Source organism: Giraffa tippelskirchi, chromosome 5, assembly GCF_054371585.1.
Source record: "Giraffa tippelskirchi isolate mGirTip1 chromosome 5, T2T-mGirTip1v1.2.pri, whole genome shotgun sequence".
NCBI classification, from domain to species: Eukaryota; Metazoa; Chordata; class Mammalia; order Artiodactyla; family Giraffidae; genus Giraffa; species Giraffa tippelskirchi.
The window spans coordinates 158,085,024-158,103,901 of NC_137279.1; the positions used below are offsets into that span (position 1 = coordinate 158,085,024).

An 18,878-nucleotide genomic window follows, 5' to 3' on the forward strand; every position below is an offset into this window, starting at 1 on the left:
TAGGATCTTCCCTCACTGGGTATTGAGTCCATGCCTTCTATATTGGGAGCTTGGAATCTTAACCTTTGGACCACCAGGGAAATCCCTGTTTTGTTTTGTTTGCTTTTTAATAGAGAAGTTGAAACTATGCATGGGCAGTGATCTGTTTGCAAGTATTTGCCACACTATGTATTATTCTTACTTTTCCTCTGAAATTTCATGTATTATTGCTCTCAAAACTTGTCCTGTCTTTATTCTTCAGGCATTAACCTCCTACATTTGCCACACATTAAGCTAGACTGTAGGGATGCTAGAACTCTTAAAATAAGTCAGTTTATAAATGTCTCCTCAAGTAAGTAATGGTGTAGTTGGGAAAACAGATATAAATATAGGTTGGCACAAAGTGCTGAAAAAAGAATGGATAATTTATTTTATGAAGTTATTTTGATAGTATAATTTTTCTTCAGAAAGAATATCCTTGAGAGGTGGAAATATTAATGCTGTATTGGAAATATAAGAATGTGGCTTTAAGAATGCACCTCGTCCGTGGATTTATACAGTAAATCTTGTAGTTCTAGTTTTTTATTTTAGCAGTAACTCTGGAAAAAGCTGACACTTGTTACTTAAACCACAAAACCCAAAGCTGGGTTGAATACTGTTTTCTAATTCTTTAATTCATCATTCTGATGTTGGTATTAGAGAAATGATTTGTTCAATTGGTATTTTTTTTTAATTTCTGCAATGCTTACAAGGTATCTTCAAAGCTTTATTCATTACCAAGTCCAAGTGTCCTGGTGTCCTTGAGGCTTGATTTTTTGAGAATCATCTGCAGCCATGAGCACTATGTTACCTTAAACTTGCCCTGCAGCCTGCTCACTCCACCTGCATCACCATCACCTTCTGTTTCTTCTGCAACGTCTCAGGTATGCAAAATGTATGCAAAAAAATTTTTTTGAAGCCTTCTTTTGCAGAAAAAGCATTTTAAATGCTGGGAAAAGTGAAAAGTAACACTATTGAATAATAACTGTATGATAGGCTCCATACTCAGGGCTTTGTAAGTAGTAAATGATTAAGTGCTTTATAAATATTAATCATTGACTCCTCTTCATTGCAACTCTAAGAGGTGCATTCTGTTATTATTTTTTTTTTTTTGCAAGTGAACTGAAACACAGAAAGATCAGTAACTTACCCAGGGTCACATAGTAAAAACTGGCAGAACTAGGCTTTGATCCGTGGCACATGTTGGCTTTATTGTAAGTCTAAGTTCTAACCACTTTGTTGTACCCCTCTGACTGATTTGTGCACAAGGGAGTGAATTCACCTACATAATAAACTCACTTGATGTTTTCACAAGTTGGGTTTTCTTGATGCAGACACAGACTGAATTTGAGGGGCAAGATGTTTATCAGCTGTCAGTACCTATGGAAGGAAAGGGAATGAAGCGTAATTAGCAGAGAAAGAAGTAAAACAGCAATGCAGGCCTTGGCAAAGCCCTGCCTGCCTCTCTTGTATCCAGAGAACCCAAAGGAAACTAGGTGGTGTTCATGGGTTTTCCAGGGTGCCTAATAATTGCTCTAAAGATGACAAAGGATTATCATAGCAATTATTATGTGTCCTGTCATACAGATTGAAATGAAGGGATTTTGTGGTTTTAGTATCAGAGGAGCCTAGATGTTCCCTCCTAGGGAAATGTGTTGCTATATAATTCCTAAGACAAACAAGCTACTTCCTTAAGCTCTTGTTTTTTTGAAAAAATTTGTTTGTTTATTTGGCTGTACTGGATCTTAGTCGAGGCATATGAACTGTTACTTGTGACGTGTGAAATCTAGTTCCTGACCAGGGATTGAATCCAGGCCCCCTGCATTGGGAACGCAGAGTCTTAGCCACTGGACCTTGCTTATATTCTTAATGTCTAAAGTCAAAGGTGATCTGAACTCTTTTTAAGTTTGTTTTTGAGATTTTTAATCCCTGAAAGTAATTTCCTACACTAGATCAATCTCAGATGCTTGATAAAGAAAATTTTAAACTTTACTTAGAAAGATTGAAAAACACAGAGATCACCCACAACTTCTCATTTTTTACCTTTGCAAAAATTCTTAAGGATCAGCTTATTTCCACATACTTTACCTGGTAAGACACATTTCTTTTAAGAACTGATGAGGCTAGTCTTTTGTTCTCTTCCCCTATCCTCTGTCAAGGATGTGGCTACACAATCAAGGACAAATTAATCATAGGTAAAGTTCCTTAAACCTTTAGTGAAACACATTTGTTTATACTTGACTCCCTGCTGAACATCTTGTCCAGCCAAGAAATTAATAGAGTGTCTTCCAATGTCCCATCCCCTACTTTCTCATCTAGCTGCATAATCCAGATTCTAGTAGATGACAGAGACATCACTCTTTGGGAGGTAGGGACCTGAATAGTTTTGTATACTTACCAAGAAGGTGATTTCTCCGTAGAGAAATCTGAAGTCTGTTCTTCTAAGAAGCCTCACATTGTTGGTCTCGAATATGGATTAAAGGGTGATAAGGTTGAGGACATTCCTGCCTTGAACTGTATCTTGGGGGATGGTATTTTGCAGTATTAGAAAGCTTGTAAAAACTCTGAATGAACCAAAAAATAATAGTAATTTTCTATAGATAGTATTTTCCCTGAAAAAAACAGCTTCATTAGTATTTGAAATTTCTCTGGAAACCAATAGCCTTTGACTATGAATATTTCTCTTGTACTCAACAGTGAGTACATAATGCATCATATGGATTTTTTTTTCCCTTCAGAATATGATAGTGAAAGATTTAGTGGCTAAAAGTATAAAGGAAAAATCAGATGAAAAAAATTTAATATGAAAAAAAGGAAATTGAAAATAATTTAAAATGTTATTTCATCATAGTTTCCTATACCAAAAGTAAGAGCAGGTGCTTTTTCCAGTGTTAATAATAGTAATGTAAAGATAAACTTAAAATGTTTATCTCACTTTCAGATGATGCTCACATCTCATTTGTTGTAATGCTCTGTCTATAGAATGTTTTGTTGTATAGCTATTATAGTTTTGTTCTACTGCGCTCCCAAACAGAGTTCTGGATTTTCCACCAATGTCCAAGACCAGAAGATTGCAAATATGTTTGAATTGTCTGTGCCTTTCCGCCAACAGCATTATTTGGCAGGACTTGTGTTAACAGAGCTGGCTGTCATTTTGGACCCTGATGCTGAAGGGTAAGTAGACCAGTTTTTGCTGTGTACAGTATCAGTTTGATTTTGGACAGTGGAACAGAAGTATCCCACTTAACTTTCTGGGACTCAAAAGAATATTCTTTACCATTCTTCTTCTACTTCTCTGTTCACTAAGTTCCATACTCATGTTTTTTCTGTATTTCATCAGTTTTAAGAAAGACATTTTTTGTCATCTCTGAATTTGATGTTTGTCTTGAAGTCAACATGTATCATGTTGTATCATGGTTCAGTTGGTTGTATTTTTTTCCTTCTTAGTAGTACCTGAAATATTTGTGCATGTTAGTTGATGGACTTTTAGATTTGTTGATATGCAACAAGCACAATTCAGTTAAGGAAAACAGACTAATCTGTTTGATTCTTTGGGAGTAAAATGTGTCATTTGCCATCATATTAATAATATATAGCATGTACTTCAAAATTTGCCCTATAAACAAGTAAACTTGCTTTAAAAACTTCCACACTTTTAAAGAATTATTGGAAATTGATATAGTAAGAAGAGTTCATTGTCTGATGATTTGAGTTTGCAGAAACGGCTTTTCTATAAATGTGTTGTGATCTAAGATCCTTTTGGGGTATTTCTATCTTAATAGCTGTTTTCAAAAAAGTTTTTATCTCCGTAACTCATTTGGGTAATAATTGCTCTTTTTTTCAACTTTCCTCATAGTAGGATCATTAAGGAGTTTGTAATGCAGTTTAACCTGAAGTAAGAGCTCCAGAAAACAAAAGGAGATATTTTGAGCAGATTTTATAAGAATCCTATGATGTATTTATTGAGCAAATGAAATGAGGTTTGTGAAGTTCTTAGTGATAGGAGATAGTTAATGCTTAATAACTTGTGAAAAGCTAAATCTTCTGCAAATGAAAGTCATGAGTTTTTTCATAAGAGCAGCTTCTCATGTTAGGGATATATTATTAAGAAGCAGGTTTTCACACTGTGCTCTGCAGAACTGTAGGGTTCTGAAAAGGTTCTTGGTGTGTTTCCATGTAGGATGGGGCTGTGGTGCAGACATTGGAATAGGGAGAGGGCAGGCTTAGTGGGTGAGACTCTGGGTCTCCCACCTCTGCTTGCTACCGCTCTTTTATTTTGCCATTGATAAATGAATATAATGCCATTTGGGGGAAAAAAGGATCCATTGTTTGGAAAAAATCACTCTGAAAGCAACTTCTAAACATACTACCTTTCTTTAGTAACTGTTAAATCTCAATCATTTGACTTTATATTTCCAGTATTTTTACTTGATGTATCAGAATAATTTTGGTTACCAGAAATAGAAAACTTTTCTTCTTACCTGCTTTATTAAAGGAAGGGTGTTATCATTTCATATTTGGAAGGAAGAAAGGTTTTAGCACAGTACAACCAGCAGCTCAGTGATGGTATCAGCGTTCTGTTTCTTTTATATCTTATTTCTACTAGGAGCTTCAGCTTTATCCTGAGGCTAGTGTGCCTTTCATGACCGTAAGATAGTTGCTCTGGCAATTCGGATTAAATTCTTACTTGTTCGTGTCCAGCAGAGCAGAAAGGGAAAAAAAACCCTGTTCCCAAGTATGCAATGCACATCTTTCTTTGGACCGATCTGACTCACTTGCCTGTCCTGCACTGTTAGACACCAGAGCAATGCCAGGTTCCTGGGTGAGTTAGATCACTTTTACTCACATGTGGTGCTTAGACAGGTTTTGGTTCATGGGTGGTTTGTTACAAAGCAGAAGAGAAGGAGCTCGTGCCTAGATTTAAAAAGTGTTTAGTTCATGTGATTTTTTTTGGTAGACCTTCTCAATTAAGGAAACAGTTGATTAACATTAATCTCTTCTCATCGTAGTAATGAAACAGCTTGTTGACTGGCTACTGTAAATGGCAGGGCTAGTCTGATTGGATCGACTTCAGGAACTAGGGGAATAGAATCAGCTTCTTCTGAGTCTCAGGGACATGAAGGTATACCTGAACATTTTTGCATTCCATTAGGGAGGAAGACAGGTGAAGGAGATGTTGTGTAGGTGTTCAGTGGTGTCTGATAAAGAATAGAGAATTCTAACAGTCAACCTTTTTTTAAAATTTATTTATTTTTTAATTGAAGGATAATTGTTTTACAGAATTTTGTTGTTTTCTGTCAGACCTCAACATGAATCAGCCATAGGTATACATACATCCCCTCCCTTTTGAACCTCCCTCCCATCTCCCTCCCCACCCCACCCCTCTAGGTTGACACACAGCCCCTGTTTGAGTTTCCTAGGCCATACAGAAAATTCCCATTGGCTATCTATTTTACATATGGTAATGTAAGTTTCCATGTTACCCTCTCCATACATCTCACCCTCTCCTCCCCTCTCCCCATGTCCATAAGTCTATTCTCTATGTCTGTTTCTGAGATGTTGTGTTCAGTGGTGTCTGATAAAGAAGAGAGAATTCTAACGGTCAGCCATTTTTGTGATGAGGTTTCCTTCTCAAAGTCAAAGATCAGTTCTGTTAAAATAGATACATTTCTGTGGAACAGTGTAGGACTCATGAAAGACTTCTTTTAAAAAAAAAAAATTTGTGTGCTGTATTCAGAGTTCTTTTTTTAAAATTTTATTTTTAATTGGAGGGTAATTGCTTTAAAACATCGTGTTTGTTTCTGCCGTACATCAACATGAATGCACCATTGGTATACATATGTCCGCTCCCTCTTGACCTCTTTACTGCCCTTTTGCCTCTTCAAGCTGGTCTTCATGGTGGCTCTTTAGACGCTTTCTGACCCTGTAAAGTCTGAAAGCAATGATAACTGTGTTCACCACTACTTTTTTTTGTTTATTGAATTTACAAAGGTAACTGGAATAGCTTTAAATAGTAATATACAGCATTATAAGCTGTTACTGCTGTTTGTTCTCTCATCTTCTCACTCTTTCCTACACCCAGTCCATTAGCAAGTGCTTTGGAACCACCTCTAAAATATATCCCAAGTCCAGCTACTTCCCTTCCTCTTTACTGCTGCTCCCCTAATCATGCTTGCACTCTTCCCTTCCTAAAATCCCTTTTCTACACAGCAACCTAAATGGTCTTTTAGAAATGAAAATTAAATTATATTACTTCCTTGGTTAAAACTCTTCAGTGTATTTAAAAGCACACACTTCTTACTTTAAAAATAGTTAAAAGTGTATGCTTTTAAAATAACATTTAAAATAAAATCCAGACTTAGTAGTGAACCTCAAAACCCTGTATATGTAACTCTTATCTACACTGCCACTTCCCTTCTTCCTCATATACTAAAATCTAGCCATCCTGGACTTGATTCTGTTTCCCTTATGGGCCTACCCAGTCCCACCTTAGGGTCTTTGCACTTAGATTTTCCTCTGCCTGAAGCAATGCTGAAATTGCCCTGAGATTTCCACACAGAGGCATTTCTTCCATATGATTCTTCAGGTCTCCAGTCAAACAGTATCTTCTCAATGAGACGTCATTGGGCCACCCAATCTGAATTATAGCTGTGTTACCCTTGCCACAATTATTCTTAACCATATAAGCCTGTTTTATTTTCTACAAAGCATTTCCCTGAAATTTGCTCGTTTGTTCATTATCTGTCTCCTCCCATTAGAATATGAGCTCATGAGAGCAGCACTTTTCTTTCTTGTTCACTGCTGTATTCCCACTGCCTTAGAATTGTGTCTGGTACAGAGTGGACACTTGGTAAGTATATGTTAATTCAGTGAATGAATGATTGACTATTTGAGACTCACATCTCATCTCTATATTTTACATTTTTTTCACATTTGCATAGATAAAAACAGCATACATTGTCTTAGATAGACCCTTAAGAGGAATGTTTTTACTCCTTTTGCTTGCTAAGTAATCATAAATAATTCCTTGAGCAGCAGTAGTATGTTCAAATATTGACCAAAGGTTTGCTCTCTAGAAATTTTCATTGTAGTTAGAAAGTTACAACTTTGAAACAATATACTCTGGTTAAATGCAAATTTTGTAGTACAGAATCTAGTTCTGAGGAATATTAGCACTGTTGTTGTAAGCATTTGTAACACTGAAATATTATTTTTGTGTCTATGTTTCTTTCTTGCTAAAGCAAGCTCTTTAAGAATAGGGACAATGTCTTATCTCCAACAACTAGCATAAGATATGACAGGCCTTGCACATGCATGTGTCCTGCGCATTCATGTGTTTGTGTTCATGTGTTTGTGTGTGTGTTTAAGGGCTGAGTGTGTCTGAGTATTGCAGACATATGAAAAGGCTTAATGAAGATGAGTGGATAGAGTTTAAGATAGGTTGAAGTCTGGGGCTGGTAGCTGCTGAGAGATGCTAAATATTAATATGCCCAGGTTTGGGAATCATCACTGGTGATACAAGTTGAAAGAGAGAACATAAAAGGCAAATGACCAGAATCTGAAACTTGGGAAGAATGATAGAGAATATGAAGGGTGGGAGCTATTTAGAGAAAATACTGGGAAGAAAATATAAAAAGTGACAAAGTGTCAAGTAGAGAGCTAGAAAATGAGATCTGAGATATGTCCATTAGATGGAGTTCTCAACAGCATTTAAAAATATACTTTCTGAATAAAAATCTGGGAAAAAGAAGAATCTCCAGCTAGATTTCATATATAGCTATGTAAAATGGTAGATAAGATCAAAAGCCCCATAGAAAAAATACCTGGTTTTAAATCATAGCTTTTAAATCTGCTATCTGATTTTAAAGAGAAAAGCTAATATTTACTGAAGAATGCAGTGTGCAAAGCATTGTGGTAAGCATGTTACATAAATGATGTAACTTAATTCTCACAGCCACTTTATGAGGTAGGTTATTTATACATAGGGAAACAGAGGTTCAATATCTTTGAAAATTTAGCTGTTAAATGATGAAAACTGTTACAGTACCACGTCATAAGCATTCAAAAAACTTTTAGTTTCAGAGAAAGAGAGGAGATATTAAGAAGTAAATGGAAGAAAATGCTTGATATAGACTGTACATTCAGGAAATTTATTACTAGATAAATCATATAAGAGGAATACTATGTACAAGCCAGAGTAAACTAGTTTCAAGTGAAGGTGTGTTTCCAAGGGAAGAACTTAGTGAAGGGGTTCATTGAAGCTGTTGAAGAAAGGGGAGATTCACTGAACATAAGGAGAAACTACTTTCTGAAAGAAGGTACAACTTCCTCTGAGATAAAAGGAAAGTTGATAGCTATAAAGATGGAGATGCATTGACAGATCTGGCCAGAGCATATTTAGAATGGCTTTTCTTTCCTTGAAGAAAAAAGTTAGAGGTAAGGTCTTCTTTTGAGGTTGATGGTGAGAGGCTTAAGGAGAAAGAATGAGATCTGAAACACCTGCCAGGTACAGCGTTAAGGGCAGTTGAAGTTGGAGACATTTTACATCAGAATGGTTTGCATCATCAAGCAGCTTCAGTCTAAGAGAAGCCAAAAGAGTGTGGAGAGTGATCCTTGCTAGTGTAGTAGCCCAGCTGAAACTTGGGCTTAGAAGTGTAGAAAGTAGTAAGGGCCCAAATGAGCATGGAGGTTCAGTTTAAACAGAGATATCAAAGACAACCCTTGTTGTGGATTACTTAATCCATAGGTAGAGGATTTTTCCTCTTTGCAAAACGAAATAAAAGTTTATTTTGGATAAATGTGAAAAGATTTCACTTGATGAAATAAAATTTACAGCTACTTAAAACTCTTTTGCTTTAAAATATAACTGTAACTGATCTTAAGTTATTAATATTAAATGCATTAATTTCTAAGGAATTAATAAAAATATATTCAGATTTACTTCTAAGTGGATTTATATAGTATTTCCTTTTCCCTCCTTTTTAATACATTGAGACATTCACTAGCTTTATTTTATTTATTTTTTGAACATTCGTTAATTTTAAAATGAAAAATGTTTTATAGGAATACATGTAAATATGTGGCAAAGTTAAGAAGTTGAACAAATTGATTCAGTACCATGACTTACTGTTTGCTCTAAAGATGTTAACTAATCTCTGTGACCTTACTGCAACTCCTTCTTCATCTTCTTTTTAAATAGACTGTTTGGATTGCATAAGAAAGTCATCAATATGGTACACAATTTACTATCCAGTCACGACTCAGATCCACGGTACTCTGACCCCCAGATAAAGGCTCGAGTGGCTATGTTGTATCTACCTCTGATTGGTATTATCATGGAAACTGTTCCTCAGCTATATGATTTTACAGGTACTTAGTACATTTAAGACAAACTCTAAAGGCAAATCTCAGTGTTTAAAAGTATTAGAAAAATCCACAAAGTGGTCTTACTTTAGGAAAAGAAATATAAGAAAACTCACAATGATGTAGGTACACTGTAAATACTTAACAGATTTTGAAAAAAACTTTTGACTTTGTGAGAAAATTCACTGCAAGGATTCTGAAGTATTTCTTATGATGCTTTAAAAAAAAATGGTTTTACCGCATTTCTATACCTACCTATTGGGCTTCCCAGGTGACTCAGTGGTAAAGAATCTACCTACCAGTTCAGAAGACCAGGAGACATGGGTTCAATCCCTGGGTCAGAAAGATCCCCTGGAGGAGGAAATGGCAACCCACTCCAATATTCTTGCCTGGAAAATCCCATGGACAGAAGGGCCTGGCAGATTACAATCCATGGGGTTGCGAAGAGTTGGACAGAACTGAGCATGCACGTACATATCTACCTATTAGGAAAGAGAATTTTGTGTGTGTGTGAGTGTATACTGTTTATCTGGAAAAAAAATATGAGGAAACTTGTCAGATATCTACCACTCTCAGTCTCAATTTTATTCATATACATAAAATTGAAATTAATATTCACCTGCATAGCGAGAATGATATCGCTAATAGCTGGTTAATAAGTTGAAGTTATGTTGCTTTTTAAAAACTGTAACCCACAAAATTTTATTCTTGCTTTCCAATTTTAGAATTTATTTAAATTCCTTCATTTCTCTTAAAGAAAACGGTGTAGGTTGCATGTGAGCCAGTAGTTAGCCTGATAAAGTACTTCCAGTTGAATTTAAAAATTTTTTACTGGTATCTAATATGTACCATCAGTAGGTGCTGCTGATACAAAGATAACCAACTCCTTGCCTTTGATAGACTTATAATTGAGTAGTTTTCCTAGTATTTGGTCATTAAAGTGGGCTTCCTTATCTGAGGGCAGAAATTTATATTATTGTTACTGTATATCTTCTTTTACTAGCAAGTGTTGCAGTCCATGGGGTTGCAAAGAGTCTGACTTGACTGAGCAACTGAACTGAACTGAATGTTCCTTACAAAACTCTTAAGTAGTACTATAGGAATGAGTTAGTGTTTAAAATATTTAAACTGTTATTTAAAAGAGGTAAAATATAATGATATGCAGTATATGTTAATAGGTTTTCCTTTGAAGAGTAAAGGAAAATAAAAAGGGAATTGCATGCCCAATAGCTGTTACTTAAAGAGAAGTTTATTTATTTATGGGTTATTTTTTCCAGAAACTCACAATCAACGAGGAAGACCAATCTGTATAGCTACTGATGATTATGAGAGTGAGAGTGGAAGCATGATAAGCCAGACAGTTGCCATGGCAATTGCAGGAACATCAGTTCCTCAACTAACAAGGCCCGGCAGTTTCCTCCTCACATCAACGGTAAAAACAACCCTCCTACAGAAGTTTTATCTGGAAAGACAGATATTTACAAGGATATACTCTTCAATAACAGATTATTATATTAACTGATGCAAAAGTACTGAGTTTTATTTTGTGAAAATATTTTTTTTTCTGAAAATATTTTCTATATTATACTAAGTTGTTTGAAAAACTCTTAATTTACCTCAGTCTTTTTGGTATAAAAACTCTTTATCATTCAGAATTTTGAAAGTTGCCTTATTTTCCATTTATAGCCTCTATTCATTTTAAAAATCCATTTGATTGTTTATCAGTCCTAAGAGATATAATCTCAGTTGTTTAGCCGTTGAGAATATTTATTTTTAATCTGTGAAGGATCATAATTTTTCATATTTAAATAAATTGATAATCATTTTGCTCTGTAATTTTCCCCCCTTAAAGAGGGAACACATGGTGGCAGGGAGGAAACAAATGGCTAGTAGAGCAAGGTCAACTTCTCAAAGTTCTAAGTGACTTTCTTTCAAAAACCTGCAATCACATTTATGGAAGCTGGCCTACTTGACAACTTCTAAAAAGGTTTTATTGAGATAATTTACATATCAAAAGGTTCATCCATTTTAAGTGTATAATTTCATGGTTTTTAGTATCTGTACAGAGTTAGGCAGCTATCACCACGATCTGATTTTAGAACATTTCCATCATTCCAAAAAGAACCCCGAGGCCCATTAGCCTTCACTCTCTGTTGCCCCACAGCCATAGTCCTAGGCAGCAACTAACTTTCTGCCTGCCTGCATAGATATGCCTGTTCTGGACATTTCATATAGATGGAATTATGCACTATGATCTTTATGTCTGGCTTTTTTCACTAAGCAATAATGTTTTTGAGGTTCATTCATGATGTGGCATGTATCAGTACTTTTTTAAATTGCCAAATAATATTCCTTTATATTGGTAGGCCAGCTTTTTTTTTTATCCATTTATCATTTGATGAATAGTTGAATCATTTCCAGTTTTTGGCTGTTAGGAATAATGCTGCTAGGTACACTTATGTCCGTGTCTTTGTGTCCACACATATTTTCATTTCTCTTAGGTAGATACCTGGGAATGGACTTGCTGGATCATGTGTATTAATATCTTTAATATTTTGAGAAAACTTTTAAACTCTTTCAGAGTAGCTGCTCCATTTTAAATTCTCACCAGCAATTAATAAAGGTTCCTATTTCTCTAAATCCTCACCAACACTTTTTATTATCGCTTTTTTATTATATATTCTTCACACCTTAGTACGTATGATGTGGTGTCTCATTGTGGTTTTACTTTGTGTTTACCTAATGTCTACTGATATTGAGAGTATCATTTCATTTGTGTATAATACACATCTTTTCACATATCTTACATAGAGAAATGTCCATTCAAATCCTTTAATGTTTTAATATTGTGTTATTCATCTTCTTGTTATTGAGTTGTTATTGAATTGAAAGAGTTTTTGTATATTCTGGACATAAATTCCTTATCAGATATGTGATTTTCAGATTTTCTTCTGTAGATTATCTTTTCATTTTCTTGATAGTGTCACTTGAATTGGCAAAAGTTTTAATTTTGATGAATTCTGATTTATCAGTTTTTTCTTTTGCTTGCATTTACCATTGTATATACATATATAAAGTGCATGTATAGTAAAAACAGCAGTGTACCTGCCACCTAGCTTCAGAAGTAGAACTTTTGAATTTCCTTAAAAGTTCCCAGTTTGCCCTCTTATCCCTTTTTCCCCTCAAAATGACCACTATTCTCAATTTTATTGGCCTTGCTTTTTGTTTTTTAAAACCTCGTTTATGTGAAATATGCTATATATGAAAAAGTACATGAAACATAAATGTAGATGTTTACAAAAGATTTTAAAGTAATACTTTTGTAACCACCATTCAGGACAAAATATAGAACACTGATTCCTCATTTTCCATTGGATTGTCTGCCTTTGTTTATAATTTATAGTAGTTCATATGTGAGGATTAAGCCCATTGCCAATTATAAGTGGTTCAAAGGTTTCTTTCTTTTTGTAACTTGCTTTTTCCACACACTTAATTGTGAATTTGGTGAGTAGAGGGTCTTATTTTAAAATAAAATTGTATTGAATCTATGGATCAGTTTTTGGAAAAATTAGTATTTTTATACCAGTAAATCCCCAAATCTTTGAGTATGTTAGATCTCCCCACTATTTGGACCTTCTTTGATGTGTTTATATGCATAAACTTTTATAGCTTTTTACCAAAGAGGCCCAGAACATCTTTTGTAGGTGTATTGTTGGTCCTTGATATTTTAAAAGTATTTTAGTAATATTATAAAGTTATGCAGTATGGTAATATATAATACACGTATAAGTATATATATAACATCATGTTCTCATAGTCTCATAAATGTCATCTTTTTCATAAATTGTTTTCTAATTGCTGATTACCTTTTTTTTTTGGCCATTCCCCACGGCTTGGGGGATCTCAGTTCTCTGACCAGAAATTGAATCTGGGCCATGGCAGTGAAAGCACCAAAGCCTAACCACTAAACTATCAGAGAACTCCCTAATTGTTGATTGCTTTTGTGTGGATATAGAATTGATTTTGAACAATAATGTTTATTTTCAGAAGAATTGCTAAATTAATAACATAGGTATAGTTTTTTTTCCTATGTATACAATCATATCATGTGTGAATAATGGCCATTCATTTCTTTCTTTCAGTATTTTTTCATAGCTTGTTTATGAGCTAGATTCTTGAGTACAGTGTTAAATAGAAGTAGTGATAGTTGGCATCATAAAAAGGGAAGCTTGTAACATTTCATTCTTAAATATAGGTGCTAAAGGTTTTGGTTTTGGGGCTTGTTTTTTTTGATACCCTCTATTATATTATGGACGGAGAAGGCAATGGCACCCCACTCCAGTACTCTTGCCTGGAAAATCCCATGGATGGAGGAGCCTGGTAGGCTGTAGTCCATGGGGTCGCTAAGAGTCAGACATGACTGAGCGACTTCACTTTCACTTTTCCCTTTCATGCACTGGAGAAGGAAATGGCAACCCACTCCAATATTCTTGCCTGGAGAATCCCAGGGATGGCGGAGCCTGGTGGGCTGCCGTCTATGGGGTCGCACAGAGTCGGACACGACTGAAGCGACTTAGCAGCAGCAGCATTATATTTTGGAAGTCCCCTTCTTGTTCTTAGTTTGCTAAGACTTTTACTTTTGTAATTATGAATAGTTGTTGAGTTTTATCATGCTTTTTTGAACCATTGAGACTGTCATGTTATTTTGCTTTTTAATCTTTTACTTTTAAATCTTTCAATTGATTTTCTAGTGTTAAACCTACCCTGAATTCCTGAATTAAACTTAACTTTTTTGTGATTGTGTATTAATGGATTTGATTTGCTATATTTTAAGATTGTGTATCTGTGTTAGTAAGATCATAATGTTCTATTCAGATTTTGAAATCAGGTAGTTTAGCTGATTAAAATGAGCTAGGGGATTTCCCATTTTATCTGTTCCCTGCAAATACTTGTGTAAAATTGAAATTATTTCTTCCTAGAATATTTGGAGAACTTGTGAGTGAAGCCATCTGTACCTGCAGTAATCTTTTTTGAAAGTATTAAAATTATATATTTAATGATTGTAGGACTGTTCAAGTTTTCTACTTCTTTTTACACTGGTTTTTTCAAATTTTATTCTAGTAGGAATTTACTCAAATTTCTTGGCATACAAAGTTGTTTCAAATATCTTCCATGATTTTTTAAAAGTCTATAATATTTATAGTAGATGCAAACATTTTCATTTCTGTGACTGACTTTTCGTATCTTTTGTCTTGAGTCAGTCTCAATAGAAATTTGTATATTCCTTTAGTTTGTATAAAGAACCCATTTGGGGTCAATGCTGAGCCTCACTTTTGAATGTTTATTATTTACTTTTACTTTCTTTTGGTTTATATTGATGTTCTTTTTTCTAACTTCTTTAGATAGAGGCTTATTAACTCGCTAATCTTCACCCTTCCTTCTTTGATACTTATTTTAATTGTAAATATTTTCCATTAATTATTCTTTTAACTACATACTATGATTTATAGCTAACATTTTCATTATTTAATTCATGTAGTTGTATTTTATCTTATATTTTTAAAATCTGGTCTGTTCATTTTTGTCTTTCACTAGAATTTTAAAATTTATTTACATCTATATGAAATGTACTTAACATTTTAATTTTACTTCATGTTTTCTCACCCCATTATGTATTTTTTTGTCTCATTTATTATCTTCTTTTGAATTATTTTTTTTCTCATTCTGTTTTTTCCTCATTCCACTTTTCCTCTCTACTGAGCTAAGTCTCAACCAAACTTCCAACCTCTTGTCTATTAAAAGGAAATCTCCCACAATTTTGGGATGGTTTTATGTAGATAACACCAAGCTGTGGTAATTTAAAGTATCCTCTCTGTTGGGAACAATTTAATCATACTAAGGTTAATCAATCCAGTAACACTAAGAAACTGGGCTGTGTTCCTTATCAGTTCAGTTCAGTCACTCAGTTGTGCCCAATTCTTTGTGACCCCATGGCCTGCAGCATACCAGCCTTCTCTGTCCATCACCAACTTCCAGAGCTTGCTCAAATTCATGTCCGTTGAGTCGGTGATACCATCCAACCATCTCATCCTCTGTCATCCCCTTCTCCTGCCTTCCGTCTTTCCAAGCATCAGGGTCTTTTCTAATGAGTCAGTTCTTCACATCTGGTGGTCAAAGTATTGGAGTTTCAGCTTCAGCATCAGTCCTTCCAAAGAATATTCAGGATTGATTTCCTTTAGGATGGACTGGTTTGATCTCCTTGCAGTCCAAGGGACTGTGCCTTATAGACAGCACCAATATATAATTTCCCTGGAAGATAAGGACTGGTACAGAATAGACTAAGTCAAATGACCTGGGATATAATGGGATGCATCTAATGGAAGCTCTTAGCTTAATTCTTACTCAAGACTTTATTCAGACTAGTCCTTGTATTGCTAAGAACTTGAGACTTCTGAGCTGTGTTAGACTTGGATGTCACCAGACATTTTCAAAACAGTGTCTGCTGAAATCTAGTAACTGCAACCTTACTTTTTGATAAAACTAGGTAACTGGTTACCTGGCTACAAGTCGTCCCAACATGCCAGGTCCAGACTGGGTTTCAGGCTTATTCTTCTGAAAAGAAATGAGATTTGTTTTGTCTATTAGAATTCCAGTTGTCACTCCTCTAACTACTTCTAGTTGGATCTGTTAAAACCAAAATGACAAACCAAGAAATTCAGATTTTGATCATACAGGACTCAGATCCAGGACTTAGAACTCAGAAATACTTTCGATTCAGTGTCTGTTCTCCAAATTGAGGTAGCACCTTGCCCCATTTTGACAGGAAGTTACCAGAGCCATAGTTGCCCAGTTGCCTGAGTTAAAACTGAGTAGGACTCTGTGGGGCTCTGGAGTACCGATCCTTTCTGTGTTCCCCGTTTCTTGTTTGTAGGATATAGGCTTGTTTCAGCCTCCTTGACCTTCCCTGAGTTCCACAGGGCAGATTCAAACAGTTGCTGATCAGGGAAGGGAGGGAATATAAAAACAGGGGAGGAGCAGTCAGGAGCCTTGGGGCAGAGTCCTGGTTGCTTCTTAAGAAACATGCAAGCAATGTCTTTGAGTTCTTCTGCAGAACTAGGGCCCCGACCCAGGTGGAGGCTGGTAACTTCAGGCTGAGCACAAGATTCCTGGAACATCACCCTGTTGCCTCACCACCAGCCAATCAGAAGAAAGTCACACACTCTGCAGTCCTCACCCCAAATTCTGCCTTCTTTTTCTGGGGATCAATGATGACCATCCTGTTAGGCCTCCTGTTTGGTTCCTGTCTGTTTCACCTCTGACAGGGTCCAAAAGTTTCAGGCTAAGTTGTTGTTACAAGGATGGAAGCTGGTTTCAGATACAGAATACCTCGACTTATATCAGGTAGAGATAGACTTCTGCTCTGCTAGGCAGGCCTATGCCCATGCACAACAGAAAGAAGTTACAGAAGAAAGAGACCTCCATCCCAATTAGCAGCTAAACAACTAACAACAAATCCTGAGTATAAAGTCTCTCGGGGAAGTTGTTAGCGGAAGCACGCTGACTGAAACCACCCACCTTGGCCAGGCACCATAGTAACCATCTGTGTAAGTTACTTTACAACAGGTACTGGTAAGGAACACAGGAGCTAATAAGCCACCACCAACCAGAAGAGTTTGGGAAAGATCAAAAGGAGACACTGTGTGTCCTACCACCTCCCAGAATCCTTCTTGCTGGCATCCATCTTGACTGAGCAATGCTTGCACCACCAGGAGGACTCTTGAGTCAGGATGATTGGCCAAAGACAACTCAGAAACTAATCCCATCACCATAAAATGGAGACTACGAACCATGTGGCAGAGCAGTTCTCCTGGGTTCCCTTACTCTACTGCTCTCCGCCCTGGTGCCACTTCCCAATAAAGTCTCTTGCTTTTCAGCTCACGTGTCTCCTCAGACAGTTCATTTCCTAGTGTTAGACAAGAGCCCACTCTCGGACACTATAAGGGTCCCCCTTCCTGCAAAAAAAATACTTTTTACTTATATATGGTCTAAGACTTCTTTTTTTTAATCAGTGGCCCTTGATAGAAAATATTGTTGTTATTGTTTAGTTGCTAAATTGTGTCTGACTCTCCTGACCCCATGAACTGTAGCCCTCCAGGCTCCTCTGTCTGTATGATTTCCCAGGCAAGAATACTGGAGTGGGTTGCCATTCCTTCTCCAGGGGATCTTCCTGACCCAGGAATCAAATCCATGTTCCTGTATTGGCAGGTGGGTTCTTTACCACTGAGCCACCAGGGAAGACATTTGATGGAAAATAGTGATTCTCTAAACCCGATAAACATTTTGTTATCACATAATATTCTTAAAATAGTCTTATATAGAGTCAGTTGTGGTTTTTTTTTTATATCATGTCTGATTGTCTTTATTTATTTATTTTTTATTGAAGGGTAATTGCTTTATAGAATTTTGCTGTTTTCTGTCAAACCTCAACATGAATCAGCCTGTAGGTATACAATGAAGCCCCCCTTTTTGATTGTCTTCTTCAGATATCATAGTTTTTAATAGGACCTAGTTTTTAATAATAGAACCTTTTAGTTTTTCCCTTCATGTTACCTGTTAATCTTTATTTACAGTCTTCTGTAAGCCCTGTAAACAATTTTCTGTTGCTAGGAAAGGTTCATTAAGTTTCAGAACCTTAAGTTTAAGGTTCTGTATGAGTTACACAAATATGGCCTAAATCAAATGGTTCTTTCAAAATATTTGATTTTAAAGTAATTACTTTTGCATTGCTTTTAGAAGAAAACAACTGACAGCTGATAAAAAGAAATGGTCTTTGATTTTTACTGCTTTTTATTTTCAGAGTGGCAGGCAACACACTACCTTTTCAGCAGAATCAAGTCGGAGTCTTTTGATCTGTCTGCTTTGGGTTCTCAAGAATGCAGATGAGACAGTTCTACAAAAGTGGTTTACAGATCTTTCAGTCCTGCAGCTAAACCGGCTATTAGATCTGCTTTATCTTTGTGTATCTTGCTTTGAGTACAAAGTAAGTGATCATTGTGCCATTGCAAAGAAGAGTAAGAGGGAACATAATGTGGAAAAGAAGAAGAAAATTTCCTTACTGTGTCTTCTTTTCTAATGTTTAAATTTTAGGGAAAGAAAGTATTTGAAAGAATGAACAGTTTGACCTTTAAGAAATCAAAAGACATGAGAGCAAAGCTTGAGGAAGCTATTCTTGGAAGCATAGGTGCTAGGCAAGAAATGGTGCGCCGAAGCCGAGGACAGCTTGGTACGTACACAGTGTCTTCTTCTGGTGAGAATTTTTTCAGTTTCCCTGAACATTATTACAGTGATCATTTTTGCAAGTCTTCAATGACAATTCTACACTTTTAAAACAGTGTTTTAATGTAGCTGTGAATTAATTTGAATAGCCATGTCTTTGCAAGATAGAATTCCTATTTAATTAGAGTGAACATACTTCCAGTTTGCTCTGGATAATCTGT

General features: G+C 35.8%; 1 protein-coding gene across 5 annotated transcripts in view; it reads left to right on the forward strand.

Annotated features, from left to right (window-relative positions):
• Positions 1 to 18,878, forward strand: part of DOCK7 (dedicator of cytokinesis 7) — a 191,952-nt gene that overhangs the window by 126,939 nt on the left and 46,135 nt on the right. For all 5 annotated transcript variants that reach the window (XM_081486625.1, XM_081486620.1, XM_081486621.1 and 2 more), the window contains 6 exons: positions 732 to 902; positions 3,053 to 3,192; positions 9,218 to 9,387; positions 10,659 to 10,813; positions 18,239 to 18,421; positions 18,529 to 18,664. In XM_081486625.1, the coding sequence (XP_081342751.1) occupies positions 732 to 902; positions 3,053 to 3,192; positions 9,218 to 9,387; positions 10,659 to 10,813; positions 18,239 to 18,421; positions 18,529 to 18,664 (955 nt within the window). The remainder of the gene's footprint in view (positions 1 to 731; positions 903 to 3,052; positions 3,193 to 9,217; positions 9,388 to 10,658; positions 10,814 to 18,238; positions 18,422 to 18,528; positions 18,665 to 18,878) is intronic.